Genomic DNA, 18843 nt, shown 5'->3' on the forward strand with positions numbered 1-18843 from the left:
CTCCAAGGGCTGGGAGAGGGGAGGGGCAGGAGTGTTCAAGAGAAGAGACTCGAGACCAGATTTCTGGGTTCCCAAGAGGGCTAGGGGTGAATTTCTCCGTGCTGCCTGCTGAGAGCCTGGGCACCCCACACCTGGATTCTCAAATAAATCAGCAAAATTTATGGATTGGCTAACAGGTTTGGGGCACTGAAACTGACCATAACATGGTAAAAAAAAGTTCTAGCCCTCAAGGAGAATTACAATTTAGTGAGGGGGCGGGGCCTAGACTCCTGGGTCTGAGGGAGGAGGACGTTGGGGTCCGAACTCTTGTGTCAGAGGGAAGAGGGGCTGGGGGCCTGGACTCCTGTGTCAGAAGGAGGAGGGTTTTGGGGGCCTGGACACCCATCGGGGTCTGAGGATGGAGAGGTTGGGGGTCTGGACTCCTAGGTGGGAGGAGGGAGGGGCTGGATTCCCAGGCCGCCAAGATGGAGAGGTGATCCAGCTGGAGCATGGCCCGCCCCAGCCCTCACGCGCCCCGTTATCTCGAATCCTGGGCAGGGAGGGGAGGGGGCAGCAATATATTTAGTCTCTGTCCTCGCCCTTTATCTCAGTGTCCTCAGTGAGGCTTGAGCAGACCGGACGAGACAGAAGCCCCAGGGGCCTTCAAGGTCACTCCGGACGCCCCCTCACTGACCCTCCAAGAGCCCCTTGTCCCCTGCTCTGCCTTCCGCAACCCCTGGCTTGAGACTCAGCATGGCGGATCGGTGAGTAATTGGTAACCGGGACTCCTGAGAACCGAGGCAGTGGCGGATAGGGGGGTGATCCCTTGGGTTCCTGTGAGGGGTGAGAGCTGCGAGGTTGGACTCCGGGCCTGAGAAGGGAGGTAGGGACAGGACTCCTGGGCATCGGAATGAGGTAAGAGTCTGGGAATCCGACCCAGAGGAGCCGAGAAGCGGCAGCTGGCGGGCCGGACCTGTCGGTCAGAGGGGTCTCTGGGGTCCCTTAGGACACGGCGTGGACAGGACCCAGGCCTACCATTAATCCCCTTTTCCTGGTTTCTCTCCCTCCAGGAGCGGCGATGCGGTGAGAGTCGGCGTGGGCTGGACCCGCCTGGCCAGGGAGGGCGCTGCCGGGAGGGCTCTGGGGCGAGAGGCTGCAGCCCTGGAAGACTGCATGGAGAGGGGCTGGGGAGGGGGGTCCCTGTGATGGCTCAGCTCCGTTCCCCAAATCCCAGGCGAAGGACCCGCCTCCCGCGCCACCCCCTGTACGACGCCGCTCCTCAGCCAACTACCGCGCCTACGCCACGGAGCCGCACGCCAAGGTGAGGGCGGGGCCAGCGCGGTGGGCGGAGCCGGGCGGGACTTCGCAGGATCTGGATTCGGATTCTTAGGTTACCCGCGGCTGGGGGAGGAGAGGCGGAGCCAGGGCCTTTACCGGACTTTGGTCGAGGGCGGAGCCCAAGCGGATGAGGCGCTTCAGGGGCGGAGTTTATCAGAGGGCTGGGCTCTGTTTGGTGAGAGCTTGCCTATGGGCGGAGTCCCGCTGCCCGTGGGAACTGAGATTGCTTAGAGATGGTGGGGGGAGGTGCGTAGCCAGAGACAGCACATTGGTGGATGGGAATGAGGGGCGTGGCTTCCCGTAGACTGAAGGCTGGAGTTGGAGGCGGGACTAAATCTGGACCCGGCTTGAGGGGGCGGGTTCTGAAGCTCCTCCCGGCGTCCTCCTTCGGATCCTCCTCGCTCATCCTTCCTTGCTCTGTCTCACCCCGGCAGAAAAAGTCTAAGATCTCCGCCTCGAGAAAACTGCAGCTGAAGGTGCGATGCGCCTGGGGAGAGCGCCTAGGTGTCTTCAGGGGGCGGGGCTTGGAAGTTGGGAGGGGCTTCGGAAGAGCAGGTGGGCGGGAGGCCCTGAAAGGGAGGGGCGGGGCCTTGGAATGATGAACATCAACCTTGGGGGGTTCAGGTCTCTGGAAGCAGGCCTGGGATTAGAGGATGGGGCCCGGCGGGGGTGGCTATCCCGCTCTGTCCTCATCCCCATACCTGTGCTGCCATACCCGTCGTGCCCTCCCCAGACCCTGATGCTGCAGATTGCGAAACAGGAGCTGGAGCGTGAAGCAGAGGAGCGGCGAGGAGAGAAGGGGCGTGTTCTGAGCACGCGGTGCCAGCCTCTGGAGCTGGCCGGGCTGGGCTTCGCGGATCTGCAGGTACCGGCTCCAATCAGGGACTCCTGCCTAGCCCGGCATCTGAGTTTCCTACTGTCCGGTCTTGCATCCCTTAGGACTCAGGGGTACAGTTACTATGCCCCCTTTCTGCTCAGGACCTTCGGGTCCAATCTCCCAATTCTTACCCTCAGGAGTTCAGATATGTGGCCTGCAGCTGCCTACAATCTCAAAACCCAGAGGTCGGTTCCTCCAACCCACTCCAGTCCAGATTCTCAGAACACCTGGCTCTGGAGTTCTGCTTTGTTCGCAGTCCCCCAGGGTCTGGCTTCAATCTACTCCTCCAGGACCAGATGTCCAGGTCCCCAGCTCCTCCTCCCTCAGACCCCAGGAGTCCAGAACCCCAGCCTTTCCCCCACCACGCACACTGCATTCCTCCACCAGGACTTGTGCCGACAGCTCCACGCCCGCGTGGACAAGGTGGATGAGGAGAGATACGACGTGGAGGTGAAAGTCACTAAGAACATCACAGAGGTGGGAGACACTGGGCCGTCTGGGTCGCTTCAGGATGGGAGGTGATGCCTGGGGCTCTGGTCTCAGCCTGGACCCTTGCAGCTGCTTAGACACCAGGAGACCCAGGACAACTCTGTGAGCCTGGCAGGGAGGGGGCAGAAGGATGAGTACAATACGGTCAGGGAATGCTGTTCTAGGCAGAGGGAACAGCACATGCAAAACCCAAGAGGTGGGAAAGCGGAAAATATGTTTGTGAAAATGTGTGGCTGGAGCCTCAAGTGTTGGTAAGTGAGTTCAGGTGTGGGCCAGGGAACTGTGAGATGCATGTAGCTGGACTGGGATGTGTCAGTAGTTTTCAGAGATGAGGGTGGGGCAGATCAGGTTCCAATTTCAGGATGGGGAGCTTGGATTTTGTCTCGAAGGTGGTAGGAGCCTAAGCTAGGTAGAACCTGGATCGGGACAGGAGGGAAGTGCAGGGTGGAAGAGTGAGGCAAGGAGGAAGTGGAAGGAGGGGTCTCCACCTCTCTTTATGGCTGCTACCAGATCGCAGATCTGACCCAGAAGATCTTTGACCTTCGGGGCAAGTTTAAGCGGCCCACTCTGCGTAGAGTGCGGATCTCTGCAGATGCCATGATGCAGGCACTGCTGGGGACCAGGGCTAAGGAGTCCTTAGACCTGCGGGCCCACCTCAAGCAGGTGAAGAAGGAGGACACGGAGAAGGTGAGTGTGGTTACAGGTCCAGGAAAGGGGGTGCTTAGGGAAGAAGGTGTGTGTGTGTGAGCAATTCTAGGGACTAGCCTGAGGGCAGGTGGCAGTTGGAGTTGTGGGGAGAAGTATCTGGTAAGGGTCTTTCACAGGAAGTACAGGAGGGGCACAGGAAATGCAAGAGGAAGACAGAATGTAGAAGTGGAAGACAGGAAGTGCATTAGGGAGAATGGAAATGGCAAGGAGTCAGGAAGTGCATGATGTCTGCAGGATGTTTGTGAGAGAAAAGGAGTGCAGGAGGGAGACAGGAAGTCCAAGAGGGAAACGGGAAGTGCAGGAGGAAGACAGGAAGTGCAGGAGGGACACAGGAAATGCAGAGGGGAGACAGGAAGTGCAGGAGGGACACAGGAAATGCAGAGGGGAGACAGGAAGTGCAGGAGGGATACAGGAAACGCAGAGGGGAGACAGGAAGTGCAGGAAGGACACAGGAAGTCCAAGAGGGAGACAAGAAGTGCAGCAGGGAGACAGGAAGTGGGGCAAATTGGAAGGGATCTTCTGAGGGGACAAGAAGTATTCCAGAACCAGACTGTGTGATGGGCGTCCAGAATAGAGTGGCCCAGCAGGCGGGAGGGCAAGTGGAGGATATCTGAGAGCCTGTAGACCAGGAAGACACCCTAACCTCTGACCCATTCCTCCAGGAAAACCGGGAGGTAGGAGACTGGCGCAAGAACATCGATGCACTCAGTGGAATGGAAGGCCGCAAGAAAAAGTTTGAGGGCTGAGCCGGCCTGTGCACAGCCCTGGCCCTGGCCCTGAGGATGGCCCCGAGGAATAAAGCTTCTCTCTGAGCTGGGAGTGGCTGTGTGTCTATTACCAGGGGCGCTTAGGTGTGAGAGAGGCGGGAGAACTGAGGGCCAGGCTCCCCCAAAGCCACAGCGCACATCAGGAGCAGAGCTGGGTCTCCACGTGGAGCTGCACAGAGGTGCCGAGACCAGGGCCCAAAGGCAGACACACAGAGACACAGACAGACTGTCAGCGACCCCGGGAGAGAGAGCCAGGCAGAGACCCAAAGGGAGAGGAAAAACAGGTGGAGATTCATGGGAAGAAGTGCACAGAAAGGGGAAACAGACAAATATACACAGAGAGACAGAGATGACCTCGCCCTGGAAGAGACAGAAATAAGGACCCACAGAGGGAGAACTGCAGATACAAAGAGACACCCCCACCACCACACACACACACAAGAACTAGAAAGATAAAAACAGACACAGAGCTAAAGACACAGAAACCGAGTCACAGAGAAGCACAGGGACACCTAGAGACACAGACCAATAGCCAGACATCAAGAGAGGCAGATACGCAGAGACACCCGCGGAAATGCAGAGAGAAAAACTGGTGGCACAGAGACAGGCAGAGTGAAGAACTCAGAGACAGAGATGGAGAGAGAGCCCCAAAGCCAACCCCTGGGAAATGCATAGAATGAAATGCGGAGAGAGACAGACACTGGCACGGAGGGGTGAGGAAGCCCCTAGAGTTCAAGGTTGTGGATTGGCTGGGAAGGGGGAGAGGCTACCAAAAAAGATCAGTGTCCGACGGAGGTGGGGAGTGTGAGGTCCTGTGGGCCTGACACACCCCCTCCCCCTCCCCTCCTCCTCCCCCTCACACACCTGTTTCCCTGCTTTAGCGCCTGTTGTCACCAGGGTGGAATCCTGGTGGCAGACAAAGGGATGGGGGTGGGGAGGGGGGGGACAGAGAGATGGACAGAGACAGAGGTGGGGAGATGGAGAAGCTGAGACAGACACACACAGAGAAACACAGACGAAGAGTCACAGAGACAAAGGAGAGATAGAGACAGGGAAACGGGGTATGGGAAGTGGAGGCCCAGAGAGACAGAGAAAGGGACCCCTTCATGGAACGAGAAGGGGTCCCTTGTACCCTTTTCATCAATAAGCATCCTCCAAGGGGCTTCGGAGCATAGTGTGCCGTGTGATCTGGGAGATGTGGAGCCCGAGGGTGGCCTGACCCAGCCCGGGTTCCTGGACAATGCTTTTGGGATGGAGGAGAGGCCTTGGAACAGCCAGGAGGTGCCTCTATCCCGAAAGTGGAGCCAGAGTGGGGGCAGGGCAGCCTCTGAGTGTGAGGAAAGGAATTCTCTACCCCTCCCTCTCCCCCTGGGGCGGGGCTGAGCCTCCCACTATAAACTGGGGGTGCTTCAGCCTGCCCAGCAAGATTGCCCCACCGCTCACACCTCTGCAGACGCAGCCTCAGGTAAGGGTCCCAGAGGAACTGGGGATGGAAGGGAACGTATTAGGACTTGGGGGTTACAGAAGCTGGGAGTGCAGGGTTTGGGGGTCCCAGAATATAAGGACCTCGGAGGGCTGAGTCTGAGGGAATCTCAGAAACTGGGAGTCCCTGGGCTTGGATGACAGACAGTCTGGGTGTCAGAACTGGGGGGCAGTGTCTCAGAATCTGACGATTTAGGAATTGAGGTCGCGGAATCTCATGTCTCATGATGGGAGGTATTAGAATTTGTAATGTCATATTTGGGGGTTTCATGAATCAGTCCCCTGAGTTTATGCATCCAGATTTTGGGGTCTCACAGTCCCGAGGTTTCAGAATTTAGGGGATGTCAAGACCTAGGGGGTCAAGATTTTAGGGCACGCATAATCGGGAGTCTCGACAGTTGGAGTCTCAGAATCTGGAGAGATGAGGAGTTACTGTTTTTCAGAATTCAAAAATTGGGGTCTGTGGGTATGGGGATTTCGTGGGGTCTCTCAACCTGGGTACCTTGGGGATCTCAGAGATTGGGGAGTCTTAGTATTTAGGGGTCAGGATGAGGTCTGGGGACAGAAGCTGCTCTTATGTGTCCTGTGGCACACTGGAGGCACACTGCCTCCATGGCAGTGGGTGAAGGTGAAAGGAGGCGACAGGTGGGCAGATGAACAGCCAAAGGGGAGGGGACTTGGGGGGGGAGAGGGCAGCGGGTATGATGAATTCTCCTAGAACCCCCCCTCCATGAATACTTCTCAAGAGATGTCCTCGGTGTCACCCTCTACGACATGCCCCCAAAATAGACCCTGGGGGTGGGGCAGCTATTGTCTTCGGACCACTGTCCCTTCCCAAATACCTCCTCCTAATGCCTACTCAGATCAGGTTCCTACGGACTTGTCATAAGACAAAAGGCGACAGCTGTGGTCAGGGGGCGGGGGCTGCAGCCTTGGGGCTCTGCCCGGACCGTATCTCCCAATGCGCTGTCTTCACCCTCGGTTTAGGAGTCTTTAGGAGTTGGAGGTCCCCATCCCCTCCCCCCTCAGACCCAGGGGTCCAGGCCCCCAGCCCCTCCTCCCTCAGACCCAGGGGTCCAGGCCCCCAGCCCCTCCTTCCTCAGACCCAGGCCCCCAGCCCCTCCTCCCTCAGACCCAGGGGTCCAGACCCCCAGCCCCTCCCCCCTCAGACCCAGGATCCAGGCCCCCAGCCCCTCCTCCCTCAGACCCAGGATCCAGGCCCCCAGCCCCTCCTCCTCTGGACCCCACCCCACTCCACCTGTTCTCTGCTTTTCATAGGTTGCAGCAGGACACCAGGATGTCGGACGCCGAAGAGCAGGAATATGAGGAGTGAGTGATGCTGGCAGGCGGGCTGGGGCCCTGGAGCGGTGGAGACACCTCCCACCTCCAAGGCGCCTAACTCTCCCCCTCCCTCTTTCCTTCCCTCCCCGGTCCTCAGGGAGCAGCCTGAAGGTGAGTGGAGAGTGGGATGGCCTTGGGGGGGAGGGGAGGTGGGGACACCTTGGCGCATCTTAGCCCACCCTGCCCTACGCCCACCCTCCTGGTCAGCACAGCCCGTGGGAAAAGCTCAGTGGGCCCACTTGCAGCTGAGGCCCAGAGGGGTCCCCCCGTCTAGATGAGACTCGAACCTGAACGCGGGTCTCTGCGCACTCACGTACCCTTCCCCGCATCTGAAGCCCCTGCCGTCCCCCCACCCCGGGCTCCTCACGCCTCCTCTTGTCTCCCCCACCCCTTCCAGAAGAGGAGGCTGCTGAGGAGGAGGAGGAAGGTGAGGCCCTGGACTCCGCAGGTCTGGAGCTGGACGCGGCACCGGGGGGCTGGTGCGGTGGGGACGCTAGTCCCCGGGTGCAGGCTGGGCGGGGGCGGGGATCTCGATGGTCTCGGCCTCAGCTCCTTTAACAGCCTCTCCCCTCTCTCCCCTCTCTCCCCTTCCCGCATCCGGGCATGGCTGCTCCCCTCCCCCGGCTCCCCAAACCTAGCTTCTCCTCCCGCCCCCTCCCCAGCCCCCGAGGAGCCGGAGCCGTTGGCTGAGCGAGGTAACCGCGGCTGCTTCGCTTCCTGAGGCCGATTTCGGGGGTCCTCAGGGCCCTGACCTCCAAGATGACTCCCTCCCCGCTACCGTAACCCGTCCCCGTAACCCGTCCCAGGCCCGGTCCTTTAAGCCCCGGAGAGCTCTCGCGCTCTCCAGTGGCCAAGAAGGGAAACAGCCTCGCAATGGCTTTAACCCGTTCCCTTCCTTCTTAAAGGGACCAACACCCAAGCCTTCTTCCCCAGTCTGGAGGAATACTTATAGAAGGGTTGGATGTTTGCGGAGAGGCCCCCCTCCCCCCCATCTTCGCCTGTCTGTTACTTGTCTCCTTCATATACATTCAAAGGTTGGGGCGTGGGTTGTAGAAGGGACTAGCAGTGGGAGTCTGTATTCCTCTGTCCCTAAGGGGGAGGGGGCTGGGGACACAACTCCCGTGTCACCGAGTGAAGAGGGGGCTTGGGGCCTCCCTGCACTGCTAGATCTTGATGGAGGGCAGGAGCTCTGGGTATGTAGAACGAGGGTCTGAGGGTTTGTTTGTTTTTTCTCCTTATGGTCTGGCGGTTTGGACACCTGGGTTCCCAGAGAAATGGGAGGGGGATCCCCACACCAGTTCTGAATGTATATTTGATGCATGTGATCCTCTCCCTTTTTTATGGCCACCCCGATTTCCCTTATCCTCTTCCCCCCCCATACCCTTCCCCCAGAGCTGCAGGAGAAGGGAACTGGGCTTGTGGGGACCAAGGCTTGGAGGCGGGTCCCTCCTTTGGATGTGTCATGCCCACCCCACGAACTCTTGCTAATTATCTTTTTGTATCCCCCCACCAGAAGAGGAGCGCCCCAAACCAAGGTGAGATCCTGGGGGGTGGGGCTCCCAATCATGTCCTCTTAAATATATCACCCACCTCCAGAGATAGGCTGCAAGAAAGGCAGAGAAGGAGAGTGGGGAAATGGAAACATAGAAAAGGACAGTGACTCCTCCTTTCCACAAACATTTCTGGTGAACTTCCCACTGTGTTTGGCAAGAGTCAGACTCTTGCTGTCCTGTTGGTGTAACAGACCCAGATACAGCAACGGTAGTGCAGAAGAGGACCCTATCTGTGTCCTAGAATATCAAGGAAGGCTTCCCAGGGGAGGTGACGCCGAGTCCTGAGGGCGGGAGAGTTTGCTAGCTGAAGGAAGTAGAGGGGAGATTGTAGATGACACAGCGGAGTGGTGTGTGCGAGGTCCAGTAGCTGGATCTTGGCCAGTGTTTCAGGGAACAGATGCAGACACAGGTCATTCTGATGAGAAAGATCCAAACTAGGCAGACCAGGGAAGACTGTGAGAGCTCACCCTGGAGGGTGTGACACTGGGGACAAAGCTTGGAGATGCAAGGAGGCAGCAATTGAGCATGAGATGCAGAAATTCTCTGGGACACCGGGGAGCCATGGAAGGGTTCTGAGCAGAGGGGGCCAAGGATCAGATCTGGCTGAGAGCACAGGGGCACATGAAAGCACAGGTGTGCTTCCAGTGTCAGGGAAAGCTTGTTGGAGGAGGGAAGGTCTCAGGGGTGGAGTATATCAGGGGAAGGGCATTGTAGGGCAGAGCAAACAGAGTGTGCAAAGGCCCGGGGGCACAAAGGCACATGACATGGCCAGGGAACTGTAGGATGTGGTGAGTTTTCAAGGGGAAAAGGCCTAAGCTGGAGCAGAGGGCATAGGGTAGAAAGGGGCCACAGACTGAGAGACCCACAGGTTGATGAGCTCAGTTGGGGCAGGGTGTGTGCAAAGGCAGGAAATGTTCAGGAAGCATCTGTTTACTGGAGTCTGGGGTTTGGGAGAGAGTCTGGGCTGGAGACAGAGTTGGTGAATCCTCGGTAATTGATGATAATCGAAGTCACAGGAGTGAATGACATTAATCACAAGAGTGTCCCACGAATGAATCAAAGGGCAAAGCTCTCTTAATTTGGTTAATAGAAATTGCTGCTTTTTATTAAGCCAGGAAAGATGAAGCATAATTTGTTTAAAATTCTCTTTGATCATTGAATGACCAAAAAAGGAAATAAAGAGTCAAATATATGAGGGATTTTTTCATTCCTTAAGTTAAACTTTAAAGCTGTATTTAAGAAATCAAATCTTACCAAATCCTGGAAGGTTTTGGTAATGATGATGATAATTTCAAGGAAATTAATAAGATAGCTATTGATTTTAAAGTGTATTTTATTCAATAGTTTTGGTATCTTGCCATGGAGGATACTAGCCCAGCCTAGCAGAAACATGCAATATGTAGAGCGTATTTTGACATTTTAAAAGTTATATTCCATAACCATTTTGAAATGCTGGGCAAACATAAAAAAAAATCCCATACAAAGTTATTTGCATTTAATTCGATTAATCAGGCAATTTGAAAGCTAATTGATTAAAACACTGTAATATGATTGAAACTCTGTAACATTTTAATGTTATTTTTACTCTACTGTTAAAAGTTTTTTATACGATATACACACCCTAGTTTATTTTTGTGTCTTAGTGTGGACTTATAAATTTACTACAGGTATCTTGAGCCAGGAACACAATCACGTTTCAGGCCAGTTTGATACTGGTCTTAATTTTCATATGAGTGTAGACTTCAAACCAAATGTTATGTCAGTGGGACTGTGCTGTCTGTGGAAGTTAGTAAATTACATGATCATTTTCTTCAGACTGGAAGGAGAGTGATAAATAAGATTTGGAGTCATAGGATACCGATGTACAATTTAAGGATTCAAGTTTTTTATAAATCAATTGTGAACAATGAATTATTAAAAAATGTTGACTTCCTAGTATAAAACTGCAAGAATAAAAATAAATTCTCCAGCTTAAAAAAGAAAGTAAAAAATAAATAAAAAAGAAAGTAAGAAAGAAAGAAAGAAACCAAAGGAAAAGAAAATTCCAAGAAGTGGGAGTGCCCAAGGCAGTCCCCCAAAGCAGCACCACCCAATACAAATACAATGCAAGCCACATATGTAATAACTTAAGAAACAATTTTTTTTTTACTAGCAGCCTTTTAAGAAGTAAACCCAAACAGGTCAAATCAATCCCAATAGCGTATTTTACTCAACCTGTCATAACCAAAATCTCAGAATTTCAACATGAATCCATATAAAACGTTATTAGTAAAATATTTTACATTCAGCAGGGAGGTCAGACTACTCAGTGTTTCTTCTCTTCTGTCCACTCAGCCGGCCCGTGGTACCTCCGCTGATCCCCCCAAAGATCCCAGAGGGGGAACGTGTGGACTTCGATGTAAGTAACAGACATCCCATCCCAGGAGGGGCTGCTAGCCTGTAGGGTGCAAATTAGGAAGAGGTGCCCCTCCCTAGCCACTGTTTTTTGTTTGTTTGTTTCCTACCCGCTTCTTTTGGAATTGTGTCTTGGCAGCCCCTTAGTTTAGTGTCAGAATACGATGCTTTGCTGCCATCTGCTGGAAACACAGTGCATGGCAGACGTCTCTCCCAGCTGTCAACCCCACCAATTCTTTTTCTTTTTCTTTTTCTTTTTTTTAATTTATTTTTGCCTGCGTTGGGTCTCCGTTGCTCCGCGCGGGCTTTCTCTCGTTGCAGAGCGAGCGGGGGCTACTCTTCGTTGCGGTGCGCAGGCTTCTCATTGCAGTGGCTTCTCTTGTTGCGGCGCATGGGCTCTAGGCGCACGGGCTTCAGGAGTTGTGGCTCGCGGGCTCCAGAGTGCAGGCTCAGTAGTTGTGGCGCACGGGCTTAGTTGCTCTGTGGCATGTGGTATCTTCCCAGACTAGGGCTCAAACATGTGTGCCCTGCATTGGCAGGCGGATTCTTAACCATTGCGCCACCAGGGAAGCCCAACCGCACCAATTCTTGCTGCAAAGGGCTCCCCCTCCTGATGCTTCTCAGAAGTGCTGAGAGGTTGGCACCCTCTTGGGGCACCACCTGGGGAATGACCGTGCTCCCATCCTCTGTCCCCTAGGACATCCACCGGAAGCGCATGGAAAAAGATCTGCTGGAGCTGCAGACGCTCATTGACGTGCATTTTGAACAGCGGAAGAAAGAGGAAGAGGAGCTCGTGGCGCTAAAAGAGCGTATTGTGAGTCAAGGGAGGTGGGGTTCCCCAAATTCTTCTCCCTCCTTCCATCCTTTGGGCCTTGGGAGATACGTTCCCGTCCACTACAGACCCAAGGCTGAAACTTTTGGGAAAGTACCCAAGTTGGTGCCCATCACCACTCTTGACCTACCCTGGGAAGTGATAAAGGGGGTGTGTGGTGGTCCCTGCACCCCCTCATTCTTCTCTCTCCCCCAGGAGCGGCGCCGGGCGGAGAGAGCTGAGCAACAGCGCTTCAGAACCGAGAAGGAGCGCGAGCGTCAGGCTAAGCTGGTGGTGGGTGTTTCCCCTCCCCCCAGAGCCCAAATGTTACTTTCTCAGCTGGACACTGCAATTTTCCACTCATGACATTCTCTGTGGTCCCATAAAAGTCCTCATGCTGTATTATTCAAGGGGCTTTCTGTTGGAAGGGACAGAAACTCCAACCCAAACTGAACTTAGCAGAAAGAGAACTTTATTGGCTCATGTAACTAAAAGGTCTAGGGCATGGCTTGCTTCAGGCATGGCTGGATCAAGGGACTCAAATAATATCACAAAGACCCAGCTTTTATCTTCCCATCTTGGCCAGTATTTCTGTGGACAGTGTGTCCAGGAGGGTGAGCAACTCATCCTGGTTTGCCTGGCACCTTCCTGGTCTGAGCCCTGAAAATCCTGCATCCCATCAGTCCCAGGCAAACCAGATGGTTCCCAGGCAGGGGTGGCAAACGGCCACCAGCAGCTCCGGCTTAAACTCCTCTTTTCTCTGTCTCCTGCACAAATCCTGGGATGTTTTCAAATTGTTCACCTGTCCACTGTGGAGTGAATCACTGGCTAGTTGGGAGAGAGTGGCTAGAATGCTCCCATTGGTTTAACCCTTGAAAACATGACCTGACTTGGCATCAGGAGTGGCTCACTCAAACCACTTTTTTTTGTTTTTGTTGTTTTGCCATGCTGCGCGGCACGTGGGATCTTAGTTCCCCGACCAGGGATCGAACCCATGCTCCCTCACAGAGTCTTAACCACTGGACCACCAGCAAAGTCCCTCAAACCACTTTATTTATTTATTTATTTGTTTGTTTATTTATTTATTTTTAGCTGCGTTGGGTCTTCGTTGCTGCTGGCGCGGGCTTTCTCTAGTTGCGGCGAGCGGGGGCTACTCTTCGTTGCGGTGCGCGGGCTTCTCATTGCGGTGGCTTCTCTTGTTTCAGAGCACGGGCTCTAGACATGTGGGCTTCACTAGTTGTGGCATGCAGGCTCAGTAGCTGTGGCTCGCGGGCTCCAGAGCACAGGCTCAGTAGTTGTGGCGCACAGGCTTAGTTGCTCCATGACATGTGGGATCTTCCCGGACCAGGGCTCGAACCTGTGTCCCCTGCATTGGCAGGTGGATTCTTAACCACTGTGCCCCCAGGGAAGCCCCCTGAAACCACTTTTAAAGAACAGGAAATGGGTGGTGTGGTACGCAAAGGACTGGTCTCCCAAAGATGTCCACATCCTAGCTCCCAGAGACTATGAATATGGGAACCTGCCTGGGAAAAGGGACTTTGTAGGTATGATTAAGTTAAAGATCTTGAGATCAGGAGATTCTCCTGGATTTCCTGGGTGAGCCCAGTGTTATCACAAGGGTTCGTAAACAAGGGAGGACCTTTGAAGATGGGGGAAGTGGCCCTGAGCCAAGGGATGCAGGCGGCCCCTAGAAGCCGGAAGAGCAAAGGGAGTGAATCTCCCCTAATGCCTCCAGAAGGACCCAACCCTGTCCATACCTTGACTTAGCTCATGAGACCCATTTCAGACTTTTGACCTGCAGAACTATAAGCTGATAAACTTTCATTGTTTTAAGCCACTCTGTTTGCAAATTACAGCAGCGAGAGGAAATTAATTCAGGTGGGGAATCCTGGGCAAGTGAAATACCATCATGCCCATCTCACCTGCCTCTCCAGTGGGGATGGGGCTTTGGTATGGACAAGGCACTAATTCTGGAACATGCAGTGCAGACTTTCTGGATGTGGTAATGCCTTAGTGAAGGCATTCTAGAACCTCTTCCTCAGGCTCAAGGCCAAGAGCCTCTTTACTGCCCCAAGCCCCCCGACTCCCATCACAAGTTACCTTCCATGACCCTCTGAGGACAGTCATTCTCCTCTCATGAGACTAAGGAAGAGTAAGTCCCAGAGAGGGTACGTGCCTGCACTGAGGTCACACAGCAAAGATCACCATTGGCCATTTCAGGCTGGAGCGTGCAGAAAAAAGCAAGCACGTCCCTCCACTAGTTTAATATTTTCCTTGGGGGTGGTATATAAAGTCTCAAAGAGGAGGAAGGACTTGCAGGTGGTCACACAGCCGGGCCTGGAAAGGTGAGGAGGGGACCGTCAGCATCCTTGCCTCTTCTGATATTGACCTTGTTTCATGCTTGGGTCTGATTGATTCCTGCTTCACTCAGTGCAGAAGAGGGCCCCCTCCCACGTGCCCATCTCAGACCCCCTCCCCTCTCAGTCCAGGGTGCTGGAGGGAGGCCCAGGAATTAACTCCTTTCTTCCCACAGGAGGAGAAGATGCGGAAGGAAGAGGAAGAGGCCAAGAAGCGAGCTGAGGATGACGCCAAAAAGAAGAAGGTTCTGTCCAACATGGGGGCCCATTTTGGGGGTTACCTGGTCAAGGTGAGTTCAGCCTGCTAGGGCCTGAACAGGAAACGGGTAGTGTGGTACGCAAAGGACTGGTCTCCCAAAGATGTGGGAGGAGGGGCTGGGGGCCCGGACCCCTGGGTCGGACAGGGGAAGCACTGAGGCCTGGACCCCTGGGTCTCTGGGGAGAGGGGCTGGGGTTCTGGGCTGAGGGAGGAGGGGGCTGGGGCCCGGACCCCTGAGTCTGAAGTGGGAGGAAATAGGGGCAGGACTCCTGGGTCTGCGGGGGGAGGGGCTGGGGGCCTGGACCCCTGGGTCTGAATGGGGCGAGGCGTTGGGGGCCCGTTCCCCGGTTCTGAGTGGGGAGGGGCTGGGTGTCTGGGCTGAGGTGCTGGGGCCCTGGATCCTTGGCTCTGAGGGGGGTGGGGCTGGGGGCCGGGACCCCTGGGTGTGAGGAGTGAAGGGCTGGGAGTCTGGGCTAAGGGAGGTGGGGATGTGGGCCCCGACCCCTGAGTGTGATGGGGAGGGGTTGGGGGCCCTGACCCCTGGTTCTGAGGGAGGTGGGTCTGGGGGGTCTGGGCTGAGGGAGGATGGGCTGGGAACCCGGACCCCTGGGTCTGAGGGGGGAGGGGCTGGGGGCTGGACTCCTGGGTCTGAGGGAGGAGGGGCTGGGGGCCTGGACCCCTGGGTCGGACAGGGGAAGCACTGAGGCCTGGACCCCTGGGTCTTTGGGGAGAGGGGCTGGGGTTCTGGGCTGAGGGAGGAGTGGGCTGGGGCCCGGACCCCTGAGTCTGAAGTGGGAGGAAATAGGGGCAGGACTCCTGGGTCTGCGGGGGGAGGGGCTGGCGGCCCGGACCCCTGGGTCTGAGGGAGGAGGGGCTGGGGGCCTGGACCCCTGGGTCTGAGGGAGGAGGGGCTGGGGACTGGACTCCTGGGTCTGAGGGAGGAGGGGTCTGGGGGCTGGACTCCTGGGTCTGAGGGAGGAGGGGCTGGGGGCCTGGACCCCTGGGTCTGAGGGAGGAGGGGCTGGGGGCCCGGACACCTGGGTCTGAGCGAGGAGGGCTCGGGGCCTGGACCCCTGGGTCCTGATGTGCGGAGCCATCCGGTGGACCCATCCCCTAGTTCACGATGTCCTTTTCAACCGTCAGGCAGAACAGAAGCGGGGTAAGCGCCAGACAGGGCGTGAGATGAAACTGCGCATCTTGTCGGAGCGTAAAAAGCCTCTGAACATCGACCACATGGGAGAAGAACAGCTCCGGTAGGTGGGAGGGGCCTGGCTATGAGACAGGCAGATAAGGGGACGCCTGACCCAGATCCGAGTGGGTGGAAGCCCTGGTGCTGTGTGCCTTTGGGCAAGTGTCTCTCCCTCTCTGCGCCCCTGTAGACTCCCCTGTGGAATGTTTCACTGATATAGGCCCCACGTTTTGTGGGTGCCGAGACCTGTAGAGTCTGGGTGATAATACGGAAGCCAGACAACAGATCTGACCTAAATTTAGAAGATGATGACGTTTTGATGGCCCCTGGGAACTCTGAATGGGCCCCATCTTTTACGTGAATTAAAGCCAGATGCACTGGCAACAGTTTTCCAGCCACATCTCTTCCGGGTGGGGCTCTATCTTGCCCTTCACAGCTCACTGTCTGCATAGCCTGCATCACGTGGTAAAGCCACCTGAGGGGAGGCCGGGGAGGGTCTTCCCTTCAGGGCCCTCGCCTGCGTCTTGACATTATCTGGCCCAGGCACAGAGTTTAAAGTCAGAAACATCCACCACCTCATAGGCCGCACAGTGATGGGGTTTGGAGCTCAACATCTGAAACCCCTTGCCAGGGGCTCAGTGCCGGCTTCACCACTTACAGCTGGGTGATCTGAGGCACGGGGTTTACCTTCTGTGAGCCTTGCTTACCTCACTGGTAAAATGAGGCGATGATGACAAGATGTACATCACAGAGCAGTGAAAGGTCAGTATGGCAGCAGCAGCCCCCTGTGGAGGGCTTCCAACCCTATGAGGTAGACACCCTCAAGCAACTGGAACATTAAAAAACAAAAACAGAAAGAGCAACCCTAGGCACAGAGAGGTTAAGTAAACTTTCCAGGGTTGCACACCTTGCAAGTGGGAGAGTGGGGATTTGAACCCAGGCAGTCTGGTGCGGTAGTCTGTGCTCTTCATCACTCTTTTACAAAGGGGTGTGATGGTAAATGTTTACCAAGTGGATCTCCAGGGCCTAAAAGTCCACATCTTAGCATTTGCTCATTTCCATGGTGTAAATACTCCCACCATGCTGATGTCAAACTACCAGCGTGAGAACTGTGCACTCGGAGTCGGAGTCGGGCAAGGATGCGCGGATTTGGCTCCAGCCCAGCACTGGCGATGTGCCGTCCTTCCCCAGTCACGTTATCACAGGGCCTTGCACTAAGGAACATGTCGCGAAAGTTCCTTCTTCCTCCTCTTTCCTTCCCTCACCACACGTCCACTCATAATGTGGATCTACTAATATTTTTTGAGGATCTCAAGTTATTTCAGTTTTATTTATTAGATAGAGGTCATATGATGGTCTCTAAAATTTTAAAGGAAAACACACCATGGAAGAGACAGCCTTTGAAGACCATTAGCTGGCAAAAGACAACAAAGACTGCTAGTAAGAATAAAAAGAATGGTAACAACTAGCTTTGTCGAGTGTTTAGCACCTGCCAGGTATTCTGTGCCTATTCTCTCATTCTATAACAGTTCAAGGCAGTAGATTTTTAACAGTTCGGAATAAGTTTGGCCTCTAATAACTGAGATCTGACTATAGCAGCCTAAACTATAGAGGTTTGTTTTCTCACATAGAAGAAATCGGTAGTCCATAGCTGGTATTTGAACCAAGGCTTTCTGACTCCAGGGCCTAGGCCCTTAACCATGCTCATTCTCCCTTAGAGAAAGGTGAGCTCTCTGTTTTGGATATGGAGAAGTGGGCAGAGATTTTAAAACCCCTTGCTGCAATTCACTTTGAATACTGTGGCCTCAAATATTAACAAAATAGCACCAATAATGTCGAACTCAGAGACTCGCTGTGTGGCTTTGAACAATTCCCTCAACCTCTCTGGGCTCATGGCCTGGCCTGGCTCCCTTCCATGACAGCCCTTCTGCCCTGCCAGGGAGAAGGCCCAGGAACTGTCGGACTGGATCCACCAGTTGGAGTCCGAGAAGTTTGACCTGATGGAGAAGATGAAGCAGCAGAAATATGAGGTGAGACCCATCTCTGCTGGAGGCCAGGCTGGGCTGGGGCTGGGTAGGCGGTGAGCGGGCCTGTCCCTCCGGCAGTGCCCGAATCTCCCTCCTGTCTCTGCAGATCAATGTTCTCTACAATCGCATCAGCCACGCCCAGAAGTTGTAAGTGTGAACCCGGCTCTGAGCCCCACACCCTCCATCTGACCCTTGGGGCCTCTCTTTCCTTTCCTCTGGCTGTCCCTTCTCTGAGTTTCAGTTCTCCACCCCTTCTTGGGGGCTCTGTCTTTATCCCTCTTTCTCTGGGACGGTCTCATAATGTGTCCTTTCCTCTCCACCCTCCAGCTCTCTTCTGGGGTCTCGATCCCTGTTTCTATGTCCCTCTAAATCACTGGTTCTCGGGGCGGGGGTGACCTTGCCTCCGACCCCAGGGACATCGGGGGATGTCTCGAACCTGTTTGGGGAGGGGGATGCTACTGGCACCTGGTGGGTGGAGCCCAGGGCTGCTGTTCCACGTCCTACAACGCACAGGACAGCCCTCACCACAGAATGATCCAGCCCCGGAATGTCGCTGGTGCTGAGGTTGAGAAGCCCGGCTTTTCCTCTGTTTCTTGTTCTGTCTCCCCTGTGTCTCCTTCCCTCCCTCCCTCCCCTCTGCCTTCTGTTGATCTTCTCTCTCCATCTCACTTTCCATCTTTCTGTCTCTTTCACCCCAGCCTCCCCGACCCTCTCTCAGTCACTCACCCTTTCCTTCCCCCATCTCTGTACCCATAAATATTTATCAGTGCCGATATGAACATCCTGAGCTCACCCGCTGACATCAACTCCTGCCCGCCTGTGGGCCTGTGACCACTAATCACGCCACCAGGCAGTGAACCCAATGAGAAGGCACTTGCCGGCCTCTTCCTCTGGCTGGGAGGGCGGGGATTTGCGGGGATGGACTCCCTGAATTGAGGACAGGGACCCATCTCAGAGGTTGGTCAGGGAGGCCTTCCTTTCTGACACCCCTCCTTCTCCTACAGCCGGAAGGGGGCTGGGAAGGGCCGCGTTGGAGGCCGCTGGAAGTGAGGATCTGGGCACTGCCCCCCACCCCCCCTCCAGGCATCCGGGAGCCCTTGGAGTGTGTGTCCCATCTGTGGCTTGAAATAAATGCTCCCCCTGCAGCACCTGCTGTTCTTTGATTGTTATTATTAGAATCTTCAACAATCATGACGGTGATGTGTAAGGTTGAACCCTCACACACAGCCGGCAGGAATGTAAAATGGGGCTGCCGCTTTGGAAAACATTCCA

At 55.0% G+C, this 18843-nt stretch overlaps 3 protein-coding genes across 5 annotated transcripts; 2 read left to right on the forward strand and 1 right to left on the reverse strand.

The window, feature by feature from the left end:
- The first annotated feature begins 1419 nt into the window (after positions 1-1419).
- Positions 1420-4203, forward strand: TNNI3 (troponin I3, cardiac type). The gene is made up of 6 exons (XM_082676671.1): positions 1420-1492; positions 1752-1793; positions 2051-2182; positions 2582-2671; positions 3194-3370; positions 4054-4203. The coding sequence occupies exons 1-6, from the start codon at positions 1445-1447 to the stop codon at positions 4135-4137; spliced, it is 573 nt and encodes a 190-aa protein (XP_082532797.1). The 5' UTR covers positions 1420-1444; the 3' UTR covers positions 4138-4203.
- Positions 4204-7378: 3175 nt separating this feature from the next.
- On the forward strand, positions 7379-18719 carry TNNT1 (troponin T1, slow skeletal type). 3 transcript variants are annotated; one of them, XM_082676087.1, is made up of 10 exons: positions 7379-7408; positions 8495-8516; positions 10869-10932; positions 11626-11742; positions 11956-12033; positions 14273-14386; positions 15499-15608; positions 17484-17574; positions 17678-17718; positions 18576-18719. In XM_082676087.1, the coding sequence occupies exons 4-10, from the start codon at positions 11644-11646 to the stop codon at positions 18619-18621; spliced, it is 579 nt and encodes a 192-aa protein (XP_082532213.1). In that variant the 5' UTR covers positions 7379-7408; positions 8495-8516; positions 10869-10932; positions 11626-11643; the 3' UTR covers positions 18622-18719. The 3 variants fall into 3 exon arrangements, with proteins under 3 accessions (XP_082532213.1, XP_082532215.1, XP_082532214.1); XM_082676089.1 differs by having other exon boundaries at positions 7404-7429; XM_082676088.1 differs by lacking the exon at positions 7379-7408 and adding an exon at positions 7629-7676.
- Positions 14393-15486, reverse strand: LOC309836212 (uncharacterized protein; the record flags this gene model as incomplete). The annotated part of the gene is made up of 2 exons (XM_082676086.1): positions 15275-15486; positions 14393-15237 (listed from the first exon to the last, which is right to left on the reverse strand). Exons 1-2 carry the CDS (start codon positions 15450-15452, stop codon positions 14393-14395), a joined length of 1023 nt encoding a protein of 340 aa, XP_082532212.1. The 5' UTR covers positions 15453-15486.
- Positions 18720-18843: the final 124 nt, after the last annotated feature.

The sequence above is a fragment of the Grampus griseus genome (assembly GCF_964374135.1).
Source record: "Grampus griseus genome assembly, chromosome: 19".
In the NCBI taxonomy this organism is placed as follows: domain Eukaryota; kingdom Metazoa; phylum Chordata; class Mammalia; order Artiodactyla; family Delphinidae; genus Grampus; species Grampus griseus.